General features: G+C 45.6%; 1 protein-coding gene and 1 long non-coding RNA gene across 9 annotated transcripts in view; one reads left to right on the top strand and one right to left on the bottom strand.

The window, feature by feature from the left end:
- Positions 1-24895, top strand: part of SYBU (syntabulin) — a 103547-nt gene extending 78652 nt beyond the window's left edge. For all 8 annotated transcript variants that reach the window (XM_072949616.1, XM_072949617.1, XM_072949615.1 and 5 more), the window contains 4 exons: positions 13136-13238; positions 19349-19552; positions 20957-21106; positions 23072-24895. In XM_072949616.1, coding sequence (XP_072805717.1) covers positions 13136-13238; positions 19349-19552; positions 20957-21106; positions 23072-24179 — 1565 coding nt within the window. In that variant the 3' untranslated portion in view covers positions 24180-24895. The remainder of the gene's footprint in view (positions 1-13135; positions 13239-19348; positions 19553-20956; positions 21107-23071) is intronic.
- LOC140689273 (uncharacterized) lies at positions 20676-23097 on the bottom strand. The gene is made up of 2 exons (XR_012064160.1): positions 22968-23097; positions 20676-21179 (listed from the first exon to the last, which is right to left on the bottom strand). It is a non-coding gene; the product is annotated as an uncharacterized lncRNA (long non-coding RNA).
- Positions 24896-25659: the final 764 nt, after the last annotated feature.

Raw genomic sequence — 25659 nt, 5'->3', positions numbered from 1 at the left:
ATAACCCAGGTAGAGGGAACAGCTCCTGTGAAATGATGGTGGTTCTGTCTTCCGGAAATGTCGGTGGCTCCCCCGGCTGGGGGTGCAGGCGTGGCAGGCAAAGGAGATGATGGAGGGCTTATAAATCATGCTGTGGAGTTTGGACTGTATCTTAAGGACATGGGCCCCATTAAAGGGTTTCAACCGGGGAATCACCTAATGAGATTTATGCTCCACAGCAGAGTGAAGATGGAGTGCTTGGGGCCACGCCGAGCAGCTGGGACACAGTGTGTGGCTGTTTTCTAATCCCGGTGGGAAATGATCACAGCCTGGGGTGGAGTGTTCAGGATGAGGAGAAGCAGACAGATCACGGAGTTACTACAGATGGATCCGAGGAGGTGGCCGCAATCTGCAGTTAAATATTGAAAACCAGAGCCATTCATTGTAGTGGTTCTTAAATGTAGTGCACTTGCGTGCATAAAGGATCACCTGGGCATTTGTAAAAACGTGTATTATGGGAATGATTTGAGGAAGTGTCCGTTGGCAGATCTGGAGTCTGAATCAAGAATCTGGAATTTCAGCAAGTATCCGGGTGACACTGGTACAGATGGTCCTCAGACACACCATCAGAACCCCCTACCCATGAGACGTCTTAAAATGGCTATCTTTTAAGTGTATTCACAATATGTTAACTTTTCATTGCAAGAACGAGGAGTCAGTTCTGTTATGTTTGTTGATAACAGGTGAGTGGCTCAGCCCCAAGGGTTCATGTGCTTAAAAAAAAAAAATAAAAGAGAGCAGCCTCCTGGCTAGCGTGGTGGGTGTTCACCGATTGTCTGCTCTCTGGGAAGGGATGCAGAGGGCAGTACTCTGATTAAGAACCCTGCTGCAGACGGTGTGTAAATAAATTATCAAAGGTTTCAGCAAGCCCTTTGCAAGAGCAAGCAAACAGCACTTATGGGGAAAATAAAATTTCCCCAACTTTTGAAGTTTTGTGCAGGTGCGCATTCTTAGTGTTCAAGGCCAATTTTGATGCATTTATTATTGTGGTATTTCTCAAGCCTAAATGCCTTCAAATCCAGCTTCACTGTGTATGAATTGTATAACCTTGAGCAAGTACTGGCTCTCTCCTTCTGGCATCTGTAAAATAGGAGTAGAATTGTACCTGTCTCGTAGGCTTGATGTGAGGGTTAAATGGGAATACAGGTAAAGCAGATGGAACAGCGTGTGAACACATAAGTCATTTCTGACCATTACTGAGAGAAGCTGGGTGATCTGTGATAAACTCATCCCTTGTATAAGAGTTTAGTCATGTAAAAAACTCTTCACTTTCTTATTTAAGTCATAGCACCTTAAAAAAAATCTATGGTGCCCCCATGCAAGAATGCTTAGAGAAACTAGTGTTTAGCATATAGAAAACATAGGGATAATAGGCTAATAATCATAATGATGAATATGAATATGCACTTAACAGCAGTCCCCATTCTATCACTCAGTCCTCACAGCGTTGGCGTGGGATCCCTCTTTAGAGTGAGGAAACTGAGGTGTAAAGAGGTTAATCGATTGCCAAAGTCATATTGTCATTAAATGAAAGATCAGGTGTTTTCTCTCGGAACCCACCAGTGCTAGGATCTGCTTTTACTCCACAGCTAAGTCTGTATTGTCAATTATATGAATCATGGTTAGTAACACTCAGTATTATGCCAAGTAAAGTGAGAAATTGACTCATTTGGAATGTGAAATTTGTAAAAATGATTCCCCAAATGTATGCTGTGATGCGCAGCTATATTTTAAATCACAGTCAAGCCTGCCGCTCTGTTTCTCCGGGGCAGCCGTCCAGGAAACCGATACGTGAGTGATCTCAGTCAGAGGGTGTGTTAGAACAGCGGCTCTCAAACTTTAGTGTTCAGATACCCGAAGGGCTTGTTGCAGCAGGTTACTGAGCCCGGGCCCTGCCTCTGAGTTGCTGACTCCATGGGTCGGGGGCTGGGGAGCGGGGGCGGGGTGGGGGGAGGCATCAGAGAACCCGCATTGCTGTAAGTTCCCAGGCGATGCTGTTGCTGCTGTTTGGGGGCCACACTTTGAGAACCACTATCTTAGATGAATGAGAAGACAATTGGTGACTTTAGGAGCAGAGGATGGTTTAAAACCTGACCTGCTCCACCGTCCAAATTATTTAAATTCACAAAGACGTTTTGAAGCCCCAGAATGTCAGCTCTAACACGTAGATGCTGAGATGCAGATCAGAAGACGGACGTCTTTACTTTGGCTTTAACGTAACATTTCTAAAGCAAAGCAGCTGTGTCAGATACAGAGACTTTTGTACAGCAGCTTCCCCTTCTGTAAGACGGAGAGGGGCCGGTTTAAAACTCAGATACGCCTTCACCCGTGACTCAAACCCAGTGTTTGGTCTTAGAGCTAGGTTCTTACTTCCTGAGCGACAGAAGTTTTCTTCTCCCTCAGTAAGGTTATGTGCATAATCCAGTAACTGGGTCAGCGTCTCAGGGTCATGGGCTGGTCTCATTGCCAAAGCTAAGGGGCAGGGTCATGCAGTGACCTAAGCCAAACCCAAACTGTGACTGTCGTATCACCGGAGCAGGAAATACACGTCTCCTTCTCTTTTATATCCACCTCTCTGAAGAAGGTCACATGTTTGCATGTTTCTCAGAGAAGCAAAAGTAGGAATGTTAGAAATTAAAAAGGTCTGTGTGTCCAATAAAACTTTAGGGTCCATGTCTAAAAAGGATTTTAAACTACCCTGCTTCTAAATTACCTTTCCTGCCTCACTCCGGCCGTTGCTGCTCCTGTGCTGTTCCCTTCACCCCGGATGCCTGTCTCTACAACCCCTCCTCCTTGGATAGTTGTGAATCGTGTCAAAGGCGAGCTAGTTCAGTGAGCGTCTCCATGGAATCTTAATCCTTCCAGCAGAAAATAGTGTTTTCCTTTGCTGCCCTATTTTAGCACCTAATTTAGGTCCATCCTGACATTCCCCTCTTTCTGAAAACAGGGTCAGCGTCTCCACCTGACATTTGCCAGGTGTAGGGAGAGCCGTGGGACGTCCAGATATGAACTAATGTTACCTCCCCCTTGTGGAGATGTGTCCCAAGCGCGTTCTTTATGAGCCCTGTACCCTAGGAGAAGGGTCAGTAATTAGCTCTCTATTGTTTAGTGTGCTTGAGGCTTTCCTGTCAAATTGGGGAGTTCAGTCAATACAGCCCAGGTCTGAGGATTTACTCATTGATTTATAATCTAGAGGGAGGAGGAAGAGTCTTTACTACCCTCTGTCAGAATCTTCTTCTGTTTATTTTCTTGCTTGTTTCAAATCCGTGATTGCCACGCACACCCCACACCACAGCTCCCCCCTCACGCCTGGTCCCTGCTCCAAGCCCTCCCTGACATGTGTTGGGACCCAGATGTGGTTCAGAGAGGGTGATCATGAGAAGAAAAATAAAAATTGTAACAATTTTTTTAAATGCTTACTGAATGCTACGCACTACTTTTTACATGCTTTGCACATATGAATTTGCATAATCCTTGCAACAACTCTGTGAGAGATATGATTATCATTCTCTTTCCATAGAGGTAAGTCAGACACAGAGAGGCTAAGTGCCTTTTCCAAGGTCACACAGCTAGTAACGGAGGTTCCTAAACCATATTAACTCATAAAAAGTGAAGAGAAACAACTACATGGGGATTGAAAATGCCAGGGAGAAAGAGGGAGGCGATAGATTATTCAGGAACTAAGGTGAAAGGACATCGAGATATTACAAGTGAAGCAGGGCCAAGTGCTGACGAGGTCCAGTGAGGTGGCTCCGCTGGCGGCCTGTTTGAATGGAGTGAAGGGGAAGGTCAAGGGGGTGAGGCAGGTGTGGGATGCAACTTCAGTGTGGATTGTGGGTGGTGGCACTCCCAGGAGCCTGTGCTCGGAGAGCAGACACTATGGTGTGACCTGGAGGTTGTCACCTGGCGGTGACGGTGACAAGGATGGGGGGAGGCAGTCAAGGCTGGGAGGTCCTGAAGTCAATTTTAAAAACTGCTTATGGACTGTGAAGGAAGGAAGGGAGGGAGGAAAAGAAAAGAGAAAAGAAAAGAAGGGAAGGCAAGCAGAGGGAGGAAGGCTGTTTAGAACCCTCGTGCACGTCTCTGCAGTAAGTTGTAAGTGCTGTCATCTTCTTCCCAGCAAGCGGGTGCTTTTGTTCCATTCATGGTCTCGAACTGCTTGCAGGCAGCACCACCTCACCGAGAGTGGAGAATGAGGGGTTTTGTAAAAGATCCATCCTTCCCTTCCTTCTTATATTCTGGGCTTGGCGTTACAGAGACAAATCCTAGCCCTGTGCTGACTTTGTAGTGTTGGCGGCATGTCAGTTGTCCCTCCCACCTCTTCATCACCTCCTTCCACAACCCTGTCAAACTGTCCCCACAGTGACACCCCTGCTCCCAGCCCACCACTGCCACCTCGAGCGCTGCTTCTCCCTGACAGGTTTTCCTGCCAGACACGGAGGGCAGGCACCTTATTTTGGTCAACACTGGATAAACCCTTCTCCTTAAATAGAAGCAGCGGTCTCTCCAGCTGGCCTTGTTAAAGGGACAGAAATTCAGTTCAGTAAATTTGACAAGAAATCAAAGATGAGGAGCATCTTAAGAGACTGGAAAATTCTTCAGGGAGGATTTGCTCTTGTTATTACCAGGCCCCCACCCTGAATGAAGTTCATGGTCACTGTGGATGCAATCCTTCCTCGACCTGTTCAGCAGGAGGCAGTGCGGAAAGGACTGGCCTTCAAGACTGAAGGGCCGCACTGCTGCTGGTTCCGTGTGGTTCCTTTTGGTGACATTCAGCAGGTCAGCCAGGGACGACTCGACCACAGCAGAGGCAGCAGGTTAGGGCTGATGCGATGAGCCAGTGTTTCTCGTTGCTGAATGGTGTCTGACATCCCCAATTCCAAACTGTTGGGCCCTGATGCTTTAAAACAGGATTAGGAGGACTTCAAACCATGGGCCAACTGCTAAGTATCCTACTCGCTTTAGAAACCAACCCACGTGCACGTGAGTTTGGCTGGAACTGGCCCAGTTTGAAACAACTTCCGCATTCCGTAGGTCCCCCTCTTCCCTTCCTGTCCTCTGAAAGTGCATTTTGCCCAGGAGAGTGCTTCTGGAGAGCCATGGAGGGCAGGCCACTCTGTAAGTTAAACGCTTCTCTCCTGTGAACCTTGCCCTTGAATTAACTCCTTGCGTTGGTGGCCTGTCCACCTCACCTTCCACCCACTCACCTCCCACTCCCATTGAGGAAAAGTGCTTGCAGTTAGCCTGGACTTGAGAGAGGGTCTTTTGTGTTTGGAGCGCTCCTCCTCACAGCATCGTCCTTGACCATCTGCTGCACAGTCATCGATGGTGATTACCTAAAATGCAGATTCCTGGGTTCCCCACACCTTCTGAAGTGGAATTTCTGTGAGTGTTGCCCAGAAATCTGCACTATTATTCAACTTCCCAGGTGACCCTTATGCACAGTAAGGTTTAGGAAACATTGCATTATTAATCATAATTATAAGATGAACATTTATGAGCATGTCAAGTACTTTCCATGCATTTCACGTCTCATTCATTTCAACTTCACAACAACCCTACAAGGTAGGAGGCATCCACCTAGAGCAGGGACTGACGCACGGCATGTGGCAGATGCTCGATAAATTCTTGTTAAACAATAAATTAACTACACACACACACACACACACACACACACACACGTATATATGTATATGCATACATACATCAATAAGGAAACTAAGGGTTAGAGAGATTAAAAACACTTGGCCAAGAACACAGCTAGTGAGAGGTGGAGCCAGGCTTTATATAGATATAGAGAGAGAGAGAGAGAGAGAGAGAGAGAGCCTCCTTTGGGTAGAGCTTGTTGGTGTGTGAATGTGCAGACTGGCGCCCCCTTCTGGTGATGCTGGGTTGTGCGTGGCATGGGTGCTGGGAACCACAGAGGATATGACGGGCCTTGGGCTGAGTTGACTGATCTCTTCTCCAGAGTTTTCCTCCTGGCCACCTCTGGTAAACTGACAAGAGTCACATATTTACTTATTACTAATGAAGAGAGCAGGCCCAGGGAGGCTGGGTGGTCATTTACAAAGCCGAACAGCACCCACTTTCCTTCCCTCTACTCTAAGGTTGGCCAGTGCAGAGTCTTCATGTTCCCTGGGGGTGAGGCAGAAGGAGACCAGTTATATCCTGGGTCCCTGTGGGAAATTAATAAGCTTTTTACCCCGGTCAGAAATGTTCACTTCCTCCTCTCGTCTTGAAGTTTCTTTACATCCTCTTTGCTTATCATTTCTTTCATCCACTCTTCTTGGTCGGCAGGTGGATTACCTGTATTGCTGCCAAAGACAGGTAGCTGAGCCAGGCCAAGATAAAGGGGTGAACACGACAGAGATGTCCTTGACCTGTCGGCCCTCTTGTGCCCCCTCTTCCACGCTCCCCTCTCCCTCTTTCAAGGGACTGGCCCCTGCCAAGCCCTGAGCTATTTGTTGTGAACCTGTGTGCATTTACCATGGGGCTTTCTGGGGGGAGGGTATAGCTCAGTGGTGGAGTATGTGCCTAGCATGCACGAGGTCCTGGGTTCAATCCCTGGTACCTCCACCAAAAGTAAGAAATAGATACACCTAATAAACCAAAAAACAAGAGAAAGCAAACAAATAGAAAAACCATGGGGCTTTCTGAAGGCAGCATTCTAACCCGTGAGCAACTTTAGATACTTTTTTGGAGGCATTCATGGAGAGTTTGTTGATGGATCTTTATATACACCCTATTGTGTACACACACACACCCACACACACACACACACACCCCACACACACAGTAAAAAACAGAAACATGCTCTCCACTGAGGGAAAACCATCTTTTGTAAGGAGTGACTTTAAAAATGTCTGACTTAAGTGAGATAAGGCATTTCCTATTGTGGGGCTTTTTAAGGGAAAGATGGCCCTCACGCCACTGTACCAGTCATTGCAGTTAGAAATGATAACAGCTAACATGCACTGAGTGCTTGCTATGTGCCAGGCACTGTTGTGATTTCCTTGCATGTTTCACCTAATTCCCACAATCCCTTAGCAATACCTACTGGTAATATTGTCACCCCTATTTTACAGATGAGAAAACTGAGGCAGAGAGAAGGTAAACAACTTTCTCAAGGCACCAGAGTTAGTAGAAGAGCCACCTAAGTGGCTTGACTCCAAATACTGCATTATATGGTGTGATTACTTTTGTTATATAAGGATTTTTCCTTTTAAAAATTTAGATTTTTTAAAAGGAAAAAGAAAAAATCAGTTGTCCATAATTGTCCTGTACCCTTATCTATATTTCTTAAAACAAGAGTAAGATGCACATGGTTAGAAAAGCCAAATGGCTCAAAAAGATGGAAAAGGAAAATAAGAGATGCTTTATATCCCCCTTGTCCTACTTTCAAGGGAAACCACTACTAACAGACATTCTTTTTTCTTCCTCAAGAAAAATGTTCTATGCCGATAGCAGGTTATATTTTATTTAAGGATTTATTCACACAAAAGCAGGAGTGCCACACCCACTATTCTGCATCTTGTTTTTCTTGTCTAATAACAGATCTTCCAGGTGTGTTCACTTCAGCACACACAGATGCATGCCCCTCCTTTTCCTGACTGCAGAGTGTCCTCCGAGGCTGCTGTTCCACCGGGCTTGCCCAGTCGCTGTTGATGGACAATTGGCTTGTCTTTTGGATGCTTACGTGCAGGGTCAATTCCTAGCAGTACAGGTTTCTTTTTCACGCATGTTGCACCAACTCACGCTCTTGCTACCTCCTCTCGGTATTTTGTTCCAAAACCTTAACAGAACCAGTGTGGTCAAACTTCGAATTTTTAAAAAATTTTTTGCCAATCCAGTGGAAAAAACCTCCATGTTTTCATTTATATTTTTTATGTTATAAGTGAGATTGTATGGCTTTTCAGGTCTATTAGTCATTTGTTTTTCTTTCTTTGTCTGCCATCTGCCTGTTCAAGTCCTTTGCCCATTTTTCTGTTTGTTTTCTTTTTTCTAATTTGTTTGAGCTTTTGGTAAATTAAGGAAATTAGCCCTTTGTCTATAAATATGTTGTAAATATTTGCTTTCAGTTTATTCTTTGACATGGACTGCTATTTTCCCATAAGTTGTTGTTGTTTTTAGTTAGATTTATCAGTACAAAATTATTCACTTCTACATACTTGAAATTTGAACTTTTGTTTTTACATGTTTATATATTTGCTTTTAAGTGTATGGCAGCTCCACATGAATATCAGTCAGAGTGAATATAAACCCTTCCTGAAATTATGATAAAAATGAAATGGTATTTACAATTTTTCAGGAAGATATATTCTGACATGCAAGAAAACATATATATATATACATATATAATGTATATAGTGTGTGTATATATATATATTTCAATCAGTTTATCAACCTTTTGATCCAGTATTCTCTTATTCCCTTTCTGAGATAAACACCTATGGGGATTCAGTTTGCAAAATAGTTTGCAAAAGCTAAAACAAGAGCCCTGTTTAGGCTGTGAAGCATTTCTTGGGTTCCTTGGCAAGACCCCCAAAGCTCTGCAGCTGGGGGCCAGCGCTGCTGGGTGAGCTGCGGGGCAGCTCCTCGAGCGGCGTCTTCTGTGGTTGCCCGAGTGCCCAGCCCAGCTGCTCCGTCATAGCGCTGCGGGGCTTCAGTGAGCACGGCCCCTCTCTCCTCTCTGGAGACCTCTACATCAAAGCTCTGTGGATCTGTGTGGGGACAGGGGATGGGGGGCTGGTTTTGGCTTTGTTTTCTTTTTTAATTTGCCGCTTCTGTTTGAGGTGGGGATATCGGTGGCTAGCCTGAATTAATTTGATAGCTTTGTGGAGACAGAGGACAAAGGAAGGTTTGGGGTTGCTCCAATCAGCGGTTTAGAATGGCTTCCTACAGCTTAGCAGACGTCAGGTTTGCTCTGTTCTGAGGCCTGTGACGTTCTGGTGTATGAGGACTCCACAGTCTCCTGCACGTGGGCAAAAATAATGATGTCCTAGGAGACTGGATCGCAGGCAGTGTTTTTAAAAAATACATCTAGTTATCAGTTTTGGCACATAGTCTTTTTGTTTACATTTCCCTTCTGTCTCTGATCCGGGCCTTGCCATCACATGCACAGAATGCTCATTACCCTAAGGTCATGAATAAAAGTAAGGCCTCTCAAGAGACTCCTGCAGAGCCAGCAAACAAAAACCCACCAGCGCCCACCAGCGCTGCTGGAGGCCAGCCAGCCCGGCCACTTGGAAATGCCTCCTGCTGCAGGATGAGCCATCGCCCAGACACTGGCCTCGCACGGTACCGCAAGGGTCATGAGGCTCATCCTCCCTGTTCATTCCTGGCATCCTGCTCCGCCAAGCCCAGCAGCCGACTGAAGACAGTATCGACGAGGATAACTTGGATGTGCACATCTTTAAATTTCCTTCAGCTTTTCAAGCACAGCCCTTCAGTGGCCAAATACTGTTCCCCAGGCTTTGTCAAAGTGTTCCCTGTGACCTCAGAGATTTACCACTCAGGTCTGCATGTGGGGGCAGATGGGGGCAAACACGTTCTTGACCAGAAAAACTGCTTTAGACTAATGCTATCCAAAAAATCCCTGTGGAATATATATTAAAAGTCTTAATATGAGTATATTTTTTGACTTAAGTATTCTGCTTTTAGGAATTTATTCTAAGGAAATTAAGCAGACAGGGAAATACATTTGTATGCCCACTCATATCTGTGGAACGTTAGGCCTATGCTTAAGAGCGTGGACCCCGGGGTCAGATGGCCTGGGTCCGCTCTTGGCTCCACTTCTTATTAGTTATGTCACCTTGTGCGTGTCACTCAGATTCTCTGCCTGATCTGTAAAAGGGACTGATGACTATCCCCACCTCATAGGGTCCATACTGTCCTGAGAAATAAATGAGTTACTATGTAAAAGATGCTCGGGATAGTTTCTGGCACATAATGTTTGTTACTGATAATAGAAAAATTGGACACAGCCTACATATTCATCAACCTAATAAAATAAAATGTGCCATACTTTAAAGATATTCACCTATTAAAAGAAAAACAATCCATAATAATGTATTAATTATGAATGCTGAACAGTTATATTCCAAAAAGGTATTTTTTGGTGATGGTCTTGTAGACTGTATTTTTTCCCTCTGGATCATTGCGATATTCTAAAGTTTCCACAAAGGAAATGTACAGTATAATAACAGTTGTCTTTTTAACCCCTGCAGAAAAATAGTAAGAGCTAACATTTGTTGAGAGCTTACAATGGATCGGGTGTTTTTCTAAGATGATAGATATTCACCGCTGACGGTAACCCTAGGAGGTGCTCTGAGCCTCATCTCCATTTCCCAGATTAAGAAACCGAGGTTCGGAGAGGTGAAGTGACAAGTAACATGTCGTGCATTCTCCATCTAGTAAGCAGTAGAGGTGGGATTTGAACCTGGACTGTCTGACTCGGGACCTGTGTTTTTAGGTCAGATACGGTCTTTGTATGATTTCAGTAACCCAGAAGAGCAGTGAACCACAGCACCCACAACAGTAACCTAGCTGCATACACTGTTCAAAGGACCTGCGTAAGAAGTGCCTCTCCTTCCTTGTATCTTTGTCGCCAGCTCACAGATAAAACGGGGCTTTTTCGGGTCTGCAGGCTTTCTCTTAGTAAACGGGGAGAGCATATCAGATGATACCGTGAAACTGACTTTTCTGTGTATCCCTTAAAAAGAGTGCATTGACTTTACATTGCAGTAACCAAGCTGGAAAGTTTGTATTTTTTTCAAATCATAAACGGAAATAAGGAGTATATACGTTTTTCACTATCGTATTACTCAGATCGTCCTGAATGCAGCTGCAGGGTACCCTGCACGAGTCTTCTCAGTCTCTGTCAGATGTGCACAAGAGAAGTTAGGGAAGTACAGGAACCAAGTGACCTTCGGCCCTGCAAAGGTCAATATATTGAGTTCCAGGAGCAATAAAGTTTAGAACGAAGTTGTCCCTTCAGTTCAGAGTACATAATTATCGCAGATCAAAGGCAACCATGAGGATTAACAGTAGATTTTCGGCAATTGTCTGTGTCTGTTCTAGAATTTCCGTTTTCACGCAGGCAGTTAAATTATAATTGATGGGGATTTTGCATACCTTTTAAAAAATGGAAATTGGGTGTTTCAGAGTAATAATTTTACATCAGAAAATAATATCTTACACCTGGTGGCTGCCACAACAGGATCCATTTTTGAAAATCGTCCACCTTTATTATTTAATGACCAACCTGCTAATTTACTAGCAGGCAAGTTTGGTTGCATTGGGCTGTCCGGACTAGTGCTTCCTGCAGAGCACTACCAATCGTGAATCCTGGAGACAGTTAAGTACCACAGTTTAGCCAATGCATTACTCAGGGACAACTGATTAAGTTCAGGGAGCTTCTAGGAGTTTGTTACATCAGTAGATAGTCTCTGAAATCCAGAAGGAACAGCCAGTCCAGGTCCTGTTAAATTGCTACCTTCATCCTCCCAGAACTCTGCCGGGACTTGGGATTCACGGCTGTCATCTGTGCTAAAGGTCCTTCTTGATCTCTTTCACAGAAGAGGGCGGCTGACTTTCATGACAGGTCCTGGAAGCTGGGGAAGGGATTTTTCTCTCTGCCTTGCTGTTGCTTCCCTTCCCTTCCAGCAAAACTAATACAACCGGTCAGTGAGAGCATCCATTCCCCGGTGGGCCAGTCTGGCCGCATCTTGTCCCCGTGGCTCATCTTGGCTGTGAGGGAGGCAGTAGTTTATTGCTGCCTGCGCTTCTTCCCATGGCCTTCCTGAGGACGTGCAGGAGCATGCGGATTTGGTCCTGGACAGGACTCATCACCCACAAACCTTGGGCAAATAAATCAGCTTTGGTTTCCTCAGTAGTAGAATGGTGAGATTAATATCTGCCTTACAAAGCTGTCAAGCTGAACAGATACCGAGAATAGAAACAATCGTGAACAGGGCTTGGAACCTAGCAGGCACTCAGTAAATAGTTATTATTGTGATGATAGTTACTGTTCACTGCTTGTTAGAAAATCAAGGGATTTAGGTTAGTCATATTTTCCTCAACTCAGAAATGTGATCCGGCTCTGGGTTTTAGACCAGAAGAGTCACAAATTGTGTTGTAGGAGTGGAGAAACAAGGCCAAGTAAAATTACCTACATTGATCTTCCAAAAGCTTATGGAATTTCACTTTTTAAAAAATCCTCTTTTCTTCCCATTGTTCTGTTACCTCTTCCACTCCCCTGCTCTTCCCCAGGCAATCCATGGAATGTTTTCATTAATCCTATTTCAGGACTATGTATTTTTTTTTTGTTAAAAATAAATGTATGTTAATTATTATACCACACAGCATGTTTCTAATTATACAATGAACTCTAGTCTGTGCTCAAAATGTAATGTGATTTTTGTAAACTAATAAACAACCCCTCCACCCACCCCCAAAACTGCGATTTCAAATTTCAGTGTCATTCATAGTTTCCATCACTGTCACTGAACTTTTTCCTCACTCTCTTTGGAGATGTTCAGTTTCTGCTCTTGGTTAAGGTTCCGTTCTTCAGAGAAACCGCAGCTGCAGTCAGAGAAGGCAACCATCGGACCGTGCCAGTTGGAGCCGTTATCTGGAGCCCAGGCTTTCCCCCCACTGCTTCTAGCTGGTTGATTATCTCCAGACCCTAATGTGCCAAATTCAAGTATGGCTAGCCGGCTACAAAGCCCAAAGATAAACTCTTCTTGGAAAAACTGCTCTGGGGCTGACAAGCATGCTTTTCATTCTGCTGAACGTTCGGGGCGGGCGAGTTGATGTTCTGGGAGGGGCGGGCATTGTCCCCGGGTCGTCGCCGCAGATGGTCTGCAGGAACCCGGTGTCTATAACACCTGCACTTCCGAGCTGTGTTTATGAAGTGATGTCCTCGTGCCCGCACCTCCTCTCTGCTTTGAGGAAGATCCCAGAGCCCGGGAGCGCTGGCACCTGGCCACTTACTGAGTTTGTGTGTGAAGGCAGGGAGCTTGGAGGGCAGGGGACGGGCCAGTGTGTTCTCGGGTTTCCTTTCCTTCACGCTCCTCTCTCCCCTGTTGTTTTTCAGGTAGTGAAGCCGATTTCAGCTCCTCAAGCAGCACCGGCAGCATCTCGGCACCTGAGGTCCACATGTCTGCTGCGGGAAGCAAGCGGTCCTCTTTCTCACGCAAGTAGGCCTGCCTCCTGCCTCGCGCTCTGTCCTTGTTAAGACACTTTGCCCAGCGACTTACCTGCACTTTGTTTCTCTGGAGCCACCTGGACTACTGTCCGTTCCTGTGGGTTATTATGATTATTCAGTGAATGGGTTTTGTCTGCTGATTTTCTCCAGGGATTCGCAGTGGGCACTCTTCCCTGCCTTACCCCTGTGCTCAGGTGGGTGGCCTGCGTTTGTCCCCCACGGCTCCCTCTTCTCCAGGGCGGGCTCTGGGGCCCTGCTCCTCCTCTCCTGCCCCCTCTCTTCACCACCTGTGTGCTCACCTGGGTATCCAGCTGGTCGTCTCTCACTTCCACCTGCCTTCCTTTCATGAATCTGTCCTCTCTTAGCTGCGAAGCCTCTTCTTCACCTTCACCTTCTTTGCTTTTCTCAAACTGAGCTTCCTTTTTTATCCTTGTGAAAGAAGCATAGAGACCCTCTGGCAACTCCCACCATTCACTCTAGGAAGGGGTGAAGAAAGCATCAAGTTCATAGGCATGGGTGCCCCCCGGGGCCCACAAGAAGCAGTAGAAGGGAAGAGCTAAGTGTGTGTGTGTGGGCTTCGGAGCCCGGCTACCTTGACTTGAATGCCAGCTTCAGCACCTGCAGGCTGTGTGGCCCTGAGCAAGTTGCTTAACTTCTCTCTGCCTCAGTTTCCTCATCTGTAAAATAGGGCTGTAGTCATACCCACCTCGTAGGGTTTGTTGTTAGGGTTCCATTAGTGAAAACAGGTAAAGTGCCAGGGCATTGCTTGAAGCAAAGTAAACATCAGCGGATGTTCGCCACTGATGCTCTTCGGATTACGGGAGAGAAGGACTGTGAGGTGAATGGGAGCGCCGTTCACACTCGATGAGACGAGTTGTAAGCCCCGGGATTCTCTGCTGCTGTCAGTGACTTTATTTATTTATTCGATAAGTATTTATTGAGCATCTACGACGAGGCAGGTTCTGGAGAGAGGGCGGTAAACAGAACTTCATGAAAACTATATTCATTCTGGTAGGGAAAGAAAGATAACAAATACATAAATACTGTAATTGTTTTTAAAAAACATGCAGGGAAAGCATACAGAGAGTAATGGGATGTGTGGTATATTTCAGACAGGCCGTTTCAGGGAGACTCTGATGAGGTGAGCTTTGAGCAGGGACCTGAACAAAGCCATGGAGTAAACCACATGACACAGGGTAATTTGTCACTTGACTGTCCTGGCCCACAGTGTCCAAATGAGTAAAAGGGAGGTTGGACCACGTGATTTTTAAAGTCCCTTGCTGAGAAAAACTATTTAGATTCTAAAAGCTTACATTTCCAAAACTCAGCAAGCAAATATTTCCCATTTCTCTTGAGTGAGCAGAAGTTCTCGCTGTTATTTATAAAGGGACCTGAGATCCCCAGTGCAGCCTTTCCATTGTTCAAAGCTGAAGCCAGACAAACCTGTGACTACAGAGTGAAGTGCACAGTGAAGAAGCACAATTGTTCTGTCCCCAAATACCATCTATTTTGGAAATAAAGTGCCTCCAGGATCACAGGATGTGACTATAAACATTCTCTGTATAAATCAGCTGTGTCTTACTTTGAGAATAAACGATTTATCTCATCCATTCACGTGCCCGTGGTACAAGGAATCAAAGAACAGAGAGGCAGAAGGAAAAAGAAATTTTGGCCTGAAGTGGAAGCTAATTTTATTAAGCATTTCAAAGGAATTTATGTTTGTGGCTAAATTCCAAGGGAATGTCAGTTATACTGAGTGACTTAGAGAAAATATTCTAGTCTGGAATCCATGAATTTCTCTTCAGTGATTAAAAATTGATGTGTTAAACATAAAATAGCTAAATATAATTATGTGCGAATCAGACATATGCTTACTAGACAGGAAATTGAAATTGGCAAATATTTCTATCCATTATCCTGTTTTTTTATCTGAGCCAGGCACAGAGCACCATCAATGGATTTCTGGGGTGGAATATCTCCAGCATTTCATGTAATCTTTGTGCTCTGTGGGACCATGCATTGAGGACAGCTCCTCTACATGCCTGGGCATCCATGCCAGACTAAAATGGCTTACAATCCTTTTCATTGGCTTGCTCCTCCTGTGATAAATAAATTTTCTCTGTAGAGAATTAGCTCCTTGGAGGAAGGCTAGCAGGAACATTTGGTGAGGGGGCAGGAGAGATGAAGGCCAGGTGGAGTTGGAGAGAATGTTGTTGACAGGTGATTTTAAAAACAAGACTTAAAAGAGTTACAAATGATCTCTTCTTATAGAACTTATAAGCCAACTCTGCTGATACTTCTGAGGAATTTTCTTTCTTAAGAGAACCTGATTAGAGGCAGATAGAAATGAGAAGACGAATAAGTCTTGAGATTTGGAGTCAGATCTGGGCTTGAGTTCAGCATCCAGCATTTATTAGGTGCAAAACTCAGAGCCCTGAGCCTGTTTCCTGTTCTGGAAAATGGGATAATAATGACATCTACCTCACTGAGTTAAATGAACTGATAGATATAAGTGCGTCACGCAACGCCCAGGACTCATTAAAGGGGTCATCGAATGACTGTTCTAGTCAGAAGTGAAAAGATACTAATGGATGTGATGCTGCTGCCATTGCTGCCGGGGGTGGGCGTGGTCATATTAGTTTGCTCAGGCTGTTATAACAAAACCCCATAGCCTGGGGACTTACACAACAGAAATTTATTTCCTCACAAATTTTGGAGGCTAGAAGTCCAAGATCAAGGCGTCAGCAGGATTGGCTTCTGCGGAGGCCTGTCTCCTTGGCTTGTAGGTGGCTGTCCTCTACCTGTTTCTTCACATAGTCTTTTCTCTGTATCTGTCTGTGTCCAAACTCCCTCTTCCTATACAGACACTAGTCAGATTGGATTAGGGCCCACCCTGGGGGCCTCATTTTGATATAAATACCTTTTTTAAAGCTCAGTTTCCAAATACAGTCACATTCTTAGGTACTGAGAGTTAGGGCTTCAACCTGTGAATTCGGGGAGTGTACCATTCAGCCCGTAGCACTGATGATGATGATGATGATGACGATGACGGTGGTGGTGGTGGTGGTGGTGGTGAGGGTGAGGGTGTTTCCTGAAGGGAAGGGCAGTGGCTGGGGAATTGAGATTCACCTGGGTGCCCTGCCAGGATCCCTTCTTCACTGCTCTCTCACTTTCCAGTTAACTGTGTTCAGGTTTGCAGGAAGGGGGCAGGGTAGCAGAATTCTATCTCCTCTTTGTGGATTGCATTCTTCTTGGCCACCGGACCGAGGGATTAGGGGAGCGCTAGGCAGGTAGCTCCAGATTTGCCTGTGCATGACCTTAGCAAAGGCGGAATCCTGTCTTCTCCATGGACAATGTTTTTTATCATCATCCACAATGAGTTCGTACCCAGACACAGTAGCATTTGAACTAAGCTAAATGTAAGGAACAGAACTGATATTTTCAAGTATGCAGTTTCTTCCTTTTAAAGTTAACTATTGCAGACAGCCTAGTAACTCATTTCCTGAAATGTATTTCAAGACTTGATTGTACTTTAGTAACGCCTGAGAGTTGGAAGACTTTCTTGCTTTATTCTGTATAACAGATGAGTTCTTACAAAATCTTCCTCTCATTTAATTTGTATGTCACTAATCACGCATCTTAGCGCACACACTGCTCTAGAGAAGTCGGTGCTGAATTCTTAAGGTAATAACACTTCCCTTGCCAGTACCTAATATACCTATTTACAAGCCCCAAACAATAAATTCCATGTGTGTAAATCAGGAGATATTTCTTTAGAGTTAGGAGACCTGAATTTAAATCCCAGTTGCAGTTGAGCTGTGAGTTCTTGGACCAGTTTTTTTTTTTTTTTTCCCTGAGCCTCAGGTGTTTCACATACCTGAAGCCTGCATGTAATGTAAAAGAGAAGCAATCACTGTATAAGCCTTATTGCTGTGATGGTCAAAATTAAGTGAAACCGTGTTCATAAAGCACCTGCAAAGGGGCTACAGTCACAGAGGGTCCCTGGCAAAGGTTAACTTAGAATAGAATTCCCTAGGTCACAGTCAAGGAGAGCTCTTTACTTGGTCTCTTAACGTGTAACAGTTAACCCTCCATATTTCTCGTGGCCACGTTAAGAAACAATCGGGCCAGCTGGTGCCAGACAAGAAGGGAAGCAGAGGGAAGCAAATCAGAGCCAGAGTACATGTTCTTTTCTGCGGATCATGAAGCACCCTCACCTTGCCCCAGCCAATGAGCTGCCGAAGTTGGTTTGTCACAAAGCCATCGGCCCATCTGTTCCACATAAAGTGTCCCCTTCTCACAAGAAGGAGGCAGAGTCCATTTGGATGATTTCAAAAGGAAAGAACTTTTTCACTTTAGAATTTGGGATGTTTCCTTTATATGTGATTTACTGGGTTGTATTCGATTTTAAGTAATCGTGGTTTGGGAGCCAGGTGTCCCCACACACACACCCATATTCACGTCCACTGCCATTTCCCAGTGAGATGTGTCCATTGGATACAGCTCTAATCGAACCTGCAAAGAGGGGCTTGTCACAAGCAGCACTGCTACATGAAAGGTTCCTTGTCTCTCTTGTTTTCTTGTAATACCTCAAGAAATGTTCCTGACATAGACGTGCTATCCTATATAAAGTAATTTCAACATTCTCAGGATGCTTCCTCATACTCAGGGGTGTCAGATCAATGGAACTAGATGAACAGGGAAGTTCCAACAAGTTTATCCTGCAGTTGAATTGCCCTTAATATATATACTCAACCTGCATTCTTATTTATTTTCACATCAACTCTGTAAGGAAGGCAGGAAAAGTTATCATATATCCCCATATATTAAGTGGCTTACTTGCCTAAGCTCCTAGTAAGTGTCAGTGCCAGGACTTCAACCCAGTTTATTCACTTAGCAGTGGCTTAAGGCGTCCCCAGCATGTGCCCGAAGGGAGTGGGATATAAAAGCACAGGCTGTGTTTCTGCTCTCAGGATGCCCTAGTCTAGCAGGAAAGACAGCCAGGCATGCAGGGGTGAGGCAGTGTGAGGACGCACGGGGAGGTCTGCACAGGGTGTTAGGGAGCACCAAGGAACTGCACCCACCGGCCTCAGGAAGGAAGACTCTGGAGAAAGCTGCTTGGAAGTAGGGTCTCATAGTCCCAGGGGAGGAGGTATCCAGAGGCGTAGGCTAGGGAGCAGAAGAACATTCTAGGCAGAGAAAATAATAAGTTCAAAAATAAAAAGATGATGGAGAGCATGGACCACCAGGAAACTGTAAATCAGTTGTCTGGATGCTGGAATGCAGGGGGAGGGGGCGGGACAAAGGGCAGGTTGGATGGGGTGGGATCAGACTTGTGAGCCTTATTAAGGGTCTGGCCTTTATTCTGGAAGCAGCGGGGAGCCAGTGAATGGCTTTGAAGAGGGCAGTGATATTCAGACTCCACTGTAGAAAGGCCACTCCAGCCACTGAGTCAGCCTCCGTGCTGGAGGGGCAAGACCAGAAGAGGGAATGAAAAGGGGGCTAACATTTAAGCAGTTAAATGATAAGGATTTTGCTAAGTCACTAGGGATGGAAAGAAAATAAACAAAAAAATAGGTGGTTAAAATTAGAGGCAGTGTATTTATGCAGCTTATGTTTACCTGTCCTTTTTTTTCCTTTTCCTTTACTGTCAAACCCCCTTCTCCCCCATCCTCCAAATGAACCACCCTAGGTTTCTTCCCCCAACATGAACCAAACTTGAATATTTGAAAGCAGGAACAGGTATCCTGGAACAAAAGCCCTATTTTCAAAACAGCCTCCGAGATGAACCTAAACCAAATCAATATTTTACATGGTTTGTGTGTTTTGCAGGCAACTGGGTTTAATCCAAAACAAGCTTTATGGTCAGAAACTTTGTGAAAGAGCAGCACAGGGAGAGGTGGCCGGTGCTGATGTCACAAGGAGAGAGAATGTCGGGCAGGTGGGATGACGGCCAGTTTGCTCTAACAATTAAATTGCCCCTTCCAAGTCTATGTAAATCGGATTTCCTCAGTGGAAACTGGCTTTAAGAAGGAACAGAGCATCAGCATTTGGGTGTCTGCAGCCCCCGGCATTTGAACATTCTCCCTCCTTTTCTCCCAGTCGAGGTCCCCACGGGCGGAGCAATGGGACTTCATCATTCAAGCCTGGCAACAGCCCGCCCTCCCCACGGGACAAGGACCTTCTGTCCATGCTCTGCAGGAATCAGCTGAGTCCCGTTAACACCCATCCCAGTTACGCGCCGTCTTCCCCAAGTAGCAGCAACTCTGGCTCCTACAAGGGAAGTGACTGCAGCCCCGTCATGAGGTGAGTGCTGCCTGTCTCCCAATTCATGGTTCTTAGTTTGTCCTAATAGGTAAGCGTCTCTTTAAAAAAAAAATTATATGATTCTTGATCCTCTGCCTTGTTGCACGCATGCCTCTTTCCTTTCCCACACTCGGCTCATTCTTCAAGGGCTCCTGTAGGAGGGACTCAAGCCACAGTTTCTAATAAGGTTCAGCGGTCCAAGGAGTTACTGACTAGGGAGGAAAAATGGCACAGCAGCAGTAGGAGGGCCCTCTGCACGTCCCTCTGAACAGGGAAGTCATTCACTTGTTCATTCATTCATTCAAATACGAGATCTGTGTTGAATACCACGTTGTGCCCAGTATAGGGTCAAGCACTGGGAACAGAGCGGTAAACAACAAAGGTGGTCCCTGTGCTGACTGCCCAGAGGAGACAGACCCCAGAGGAAAAGAAAAGCATTAGCCACCTAAAGACAAAAACACACTAGGATTATTCAGCAAGTGCCTGTTGTTATACGTGTATGTAAAAGGTGGGGACGGGGTCCAACTTGGGCTGGAGGTGTCAGAGGAGGCATCTCTGAAAAAGTGAAATTGAAATGAGATCTGAAGGTCAAGCAAGGAGTAAATGAGTCCCTGGGACACACGAAGTTGCAGAAAAAAAACGAACTGCACACCCAAAGGGTCCCGACAGGAGGGCTGGAGAGTTGGGAACTGGACAGGGTGGCTTGGAGGGGGTCCGAGTCAGCCCTCCCCCTTCGGTATTCCTCCTCTGAGCGCCCCATCTCATGAGTCAGCTGTCTTACCGCAGGGCTGCCCCGCTCTTGGAGAGGCCTGAGAGGGGCCAGGATTCCAGCGATGGAGGTTTTGTAGAATACCGGACACCTCTCATAAGAAACATATCTGGGGACAGTGGACTAGCCTTTTTCCCTTCAGCAGAAGGAAACTTTCCACCAGATCAGCACACTCACACCAGGGACTGATGTCAGAACAATCTGAATTCAGCCAGCAACAATCGGGGTCTTTAGGCAAGTGGCACACTGTGTGGAAAGCTAGGTCATCTGCTCCCTTCCTGCCCTCCCACCTGCCCCCGCTCATTGTCCTTTAACATAACAGCATGTTACACTGAACTGACAGGCTGGCCTGTGGACAATTATGCATTATTTTATATGAGATCATTCCTAAGCCGTAGAAAATCTCCCTCTCCACCGTCCCTGCCCCCTTCACAAACAGCCTGCCCCCACGCTTCCTCAAAATGAACAGTCCGCAGACTGGCAGGTAGATCACAGCCCCTCTTCTGACGTGAGGTCACGCGCTACCGGGGCTTCAGACCCCAGCACATAGCGGCCGTTTCTTCTCAAGTTGTTAGCTGTGCCTTGACTTTTCATTTCATAGAAAAAGTAGCATTTCATTACTTGGATTATTTCAGGCGGTCTGGAAGGTACATGTCCTGTGGTGAAAATCATGGCGTCAAACCCCCAAATCCAGAGCAGTACTTGACTCCTCTGCAGCAGAAAGAGGTTACAGTGAGACACCTGAAGACCAAGCTCAAGGAATCTGAGCGCCGACTTCATGAGAGGTGAATCCGCATTCCTTGCACGCTGTGCTTTCTTTTTCCTATTAAATGAAACATGAACCCATGCCATAGTAAACTAGAAAAGAAGAAAAATGACTTCATTTAATTTTTGTCATATTTCTTAAATCAGTCTCTCAACAGAGCCATTTAATAATTCTGCGTGATTTGGCTGTTGCAGTTCAGGGAACCATCCTGGGTTGGAAGGGACCCTCTGCTTTTTCTGGGTGTATAGTTTTGACGTGAAGAGCTGGGTGTGTACGTGACTATTATTAAATGGCAGGAACCCTTGCAGGAACAGTCCCATCCTTCCAGCAGAGTGGGTCACACACAGTGGGTGCGACGAAGCCCTGTTTATCTCTGTGAGGGAGCGGATGGCCAAGGCATTGTAATTCCTACAAGCTATTTTTGTGCTGGAGGAAGAGGTTCATTATTCTTGGCCAAGTGTTACATTAATTAAAGGGAAAAAAAAAACCCAAAAGCAGGCCAAGCTTAAGAGATCTTATCTCAGAGAGAAAAGACCTTTGACATTCTTGGGACAGGCCAGATTTTTTGCTTGTTGGTTTTTCGCTGTCATTTTGGCATGGACAAGCAGAGCTCTGACCAGAGTGGCTGGGAACTCAAGGTGAAGCTGACATGAGTCAGAACCCTACTTTCAGGAAGTCTTTGGTTCATGATTTGAGGAAACTGGGAGAGTTTGAAAAGGCATGAGAGGGAGGTATGGGATGGCAGTGAAACTGGAGAATGTTCAAGCCTAAACCTATGGACGCAATACTTCACCACATCTCTTCATCTGTGTCAGGATCCTGACAATCTGGTCTTCATATTCACTGAGACTATGAGGGCATATATTTTATTTACAGCATGACATTGACTATGAAGAAATTATATGTAAGGAAGAATTTTTTGACAAATATCTTGAATTAGGGTCCTGAAAAGGATCTAGAAAAATAGAATAGATTCCCTTCAGGGTAGGTTGGACCCAGTGTATTATCTGAGAGAAGACAGAATTATCAACATTTCACAAAGTCCTTGCAAAATGTAGCTTTTTATGACTTAAAGAAATTTTTTAAATTTTCAGTGGAGCATGATCAGAACTATTTTGCAATGTTAAAACTTATCAGTCTGCCTTCTGCCTTTGATAGGTAATTAAAAGGGATGGGACTTCCCTTCCACAAATTGTTTTGTGGACATAAGAAAGGGTAGGCTATGGAGGTAAAAGTAGGCTAAGAGACTCTAACATGTTTTAATAATAAAATTTCCAATATTAAATATAGGACCATCTCAGAGATATTCCATGTTCAGCTCCAGACCCCCTCAGTAAAGTAAATACTTCAATAAAGCAAGTGACATGAATTTTTTCACTTCTCAGTGCATATAAAAGTTATGTTTATACTCTGCTATAGTCTATTAAGTGTGCAATAGCATTATGTCTGAAAAAAAAAGGTACAAACCTTAATTTTACAAGACCAGTGCTCTAACCCCTGAGCTATGGAGCCAGCTGCCAAACCAAACCTTAATTTTAAAAAACATTTTTGCTAAAAAATGCTAAACAGTGTCTGACAATGCCAGGTTGCCACAAACCTTCAATTTGTAAAAAAAAAATTAAAAAATTAAAAAATAATAAAAATGTAGTATCTGTGAAGTGCAATGAAGCAAAGAGCAGTAAAACGAGGTGTGCCTGTACTGAATAGAGAATAATGCTTGAATAGTACTTAGTGCAATGTCGGACACTTGGTGGGCACTCAAAAAGAAAAAAAATAGCCTTTTAAATTCTGATTCTAGTTACTGTTTTAGCTATTTTACAATTAAGGGAGCAATTCAGGCCTTAATACTCATGAAAGAAAAATTTCAAAACTGATTTCACCTGTGTGTTTCTCGTGGGTGTGCCTGGGCTCCTGGTATCAGAGTTGCTGGCTGCCTGGTTCAGAGCTGGCCTTGTTCTTAGCCGTGCTTGTCTTCTGGCTGCAGGGAGAGTGAGATTATGGAACTCAAGTCCCAGCTGGCCCGGATGAGGGACGACTGGATAGAAGAAGAGTGCCACCGGGTGGAGGCCCAGCTGGCCCTCAAGGAAGCCAGGAAGGAGATTAAACAGCTCAAACAGGTCATTGAAACGATGAGGAGCAGCCTGGCCGATAAAGACAAGGGCATTCAGAAGTATTTCGTGGACATAAACATTCAAAACAAGAAGTTGGAGTCTCTCCTTCAGAGCATGGAGATGGCGCACAGTGGCTCTCTGAGGGACGAACTGTGTCTAGACTTCCCGTGCGATTCCCCGGAGAAGGGCTTGGCCCTCAGCACCCCTTTTGGCAAGACGGCCGATGGGCGGTCTCCGGAAGAGCCGGTCACAGAGGAAGGGGCCGACAGCGAGCTGCTGGTGGGAGGCGGCGTGGCCGACGGCACAGATTTGTTTGATGACATGGTGGCGGCCGCCGCCACGGAGGCTGGCGACCTGGAGCTTCTTCGCTCCGGCCCCGGGGCAGAGGCCCTGGCGCTCGTCCCGGCGGCGGGGGGTCAGGGGGAGGGCAGCGCGGTGGTGGAGCAGGCGGTGCAGACCGACGTGGTGCCCTACAGCCCCGCCTTCTCCGAGCTCATCCAGCACGTGCTCAAGCTCCAGGCCCCCTGCCCCTCCAGCTCCACACCCCCTGATGATGAGTCCGGGGCCGGCTCGTCGGAACGCTTCCTGGAGCCCACCTCCGCCTTGGTGGTTGATTTGACTCCAAGGAATCCGAACTCAGCCATCCTTCTGTCTCCCGTGGAGACCCCCTCCGCCACGGGGGACACGGAAGCGCGTGGAAGCCGCCTCATGAGAGAGCTGGATTTCGCAGGCTCCGCGGAGGGGAGGTCGGACGGCCTCGTCCCGCTGGCCCGCGGGGGCGTCGGCAGGCAGTACTGGAGCCGCAGCTTCCTGGTGGATCTCCTGGCCGTGGCGGCCCCCGTGGTCCCCACTGTTTTGTGGGCGTTCAGTACTCAGAGGGGAGGGACAGATCCCGTCTACAACATTGGAGCCTTGCTCCGGGGCTGCTGCGTGGTGGCCCTGCATTCGCTCCGCCGCACCGCCTGTCATATCAAGACCTAAAGAGAAGTCGTCGTTTCCATGTGCCAGTCTGTCCCGTGTGGCGCTGTACCAGGTGGAGAAACAGCAGGTCGACCTGTGGCGGTCTCTGTTGTGTCGTTTCGGCTCCTCGGTGTTTGATTTGCACTATATTTAGTTGAAGCCTGTTCCCTGTAAAACCAGAGGTATCTTCAAAGGCATGGAGACCTGGTTCAAGTAAACGTCTCACCGGTGTGATATAGAAAGCATGCTCGTGACCCTGCCGCGTCGTCTGAGGTACCCGTGCTTACCCTAGTGGTTCAGGAAGAGAAAATGCAAAGTTTGCACTTTCAAGACAGCTTCTGTAAGGCTGGCATGTTATCTCCTTGCTTTGCTTTGTGCCGTTTTAAAATGTGTAATTGTTACAGCATTCCAATGGTCTTGTGCATAGCAGGGGACTGTAACCAAAAATAATGTATTTGTGTAATTGGTTTGAAGAAGTCTTGAATAGCTCTTTAGTGTCCTACTTGGGGTTGATGAGGTTTGAGTGTTTTTTACTAAATGTAGCTCCAAAGTCTTAAATGGCTAGTCTGTTCTTAAACCTGTTAATTGATGAAGCTGTATGTAAGTTTACATTGTATTAACTTATTTTTTGCTTATTATATATAGTGTTTTATTGAAAATTATTTGTAACCCCACACTTCAGCATGATGAAAATAAAGATTAGTGTTTCCATTTAAATAAATGTTTTATCCTCCTATGAAATAATTAGCTTTGTGATTTTGCTTCTACATATGATGAGAAAGACTAAATGGATAGCAGATCCTTCCATCTTTATCAGTGGGGGGGATCTGTAAAAATGGAATTAACTTAAATGAGGAAGAGGTGGAAATAATTATTAAAGAATTGTGAGGACTGCCTACTCTGTCTTTTAAAAAGCATTGTTTCTGAATACAGGTAGCGTTGATTGTTTGCTCTGGAATTATCCATACACCTGTTTGTCTACATATCTAGTCAGGATATATTGAGGGTTTTCAGGAAAACTGGGTTGGTTTTATTTTAAAGTTCGCTGAGGGTTCAGCGAGGGAGAATATGCTGCTCCATATGCCTCGTCTCCTTGGAATAACAGGGCGAGGGTGGGCAGGTAAAGGAATGAGATACTATTAAATCTATATTACTTCATTTATTCCTCACCCCAGTGCTGTGAGGTGTGTATTACTCTATCTTGGAGATAAGGGAGCTGAGCCTCTAAAGCGGTAAATTGCTCAGGAACCCATTGTTTATCTCTAGCAGCTGAGATTTCAAGCGTCTGCAAAGCAAATGCCTTTTCCACTTTCCCACACAAAGGGAAGAGACAAGATTATCCTAAGTTTTCACCCAGAAACTTCTCCCACAGCACCTATCACCTTTAAGCACACTCTGTTTTCATGTACGATGTCTTGGTTATTGCCCATCTCCCCCACTAAAATACTAGGTCTCCAAGGGCAGGGATCTATGTTCTGTTTTGTTCACAGATATATGTCAA

This window comes from Vicugna pacos, chromosome 25 (assembly GCF_048564905.1).
Source record: "Vicugna pacos chromosome 25, VicPac4, whole genome shotgun sequence".
NCBI classification, from domain to species: domain Eukaryota; kingdom Metazoa; phylum Chordata; class Mammalia; order Artiodactyla; family Camelidae; genus Vicugna; species Vicugna pacos.
This window is presented reverse-complemented; position numbering and strand designations above follow the sequence as displayed.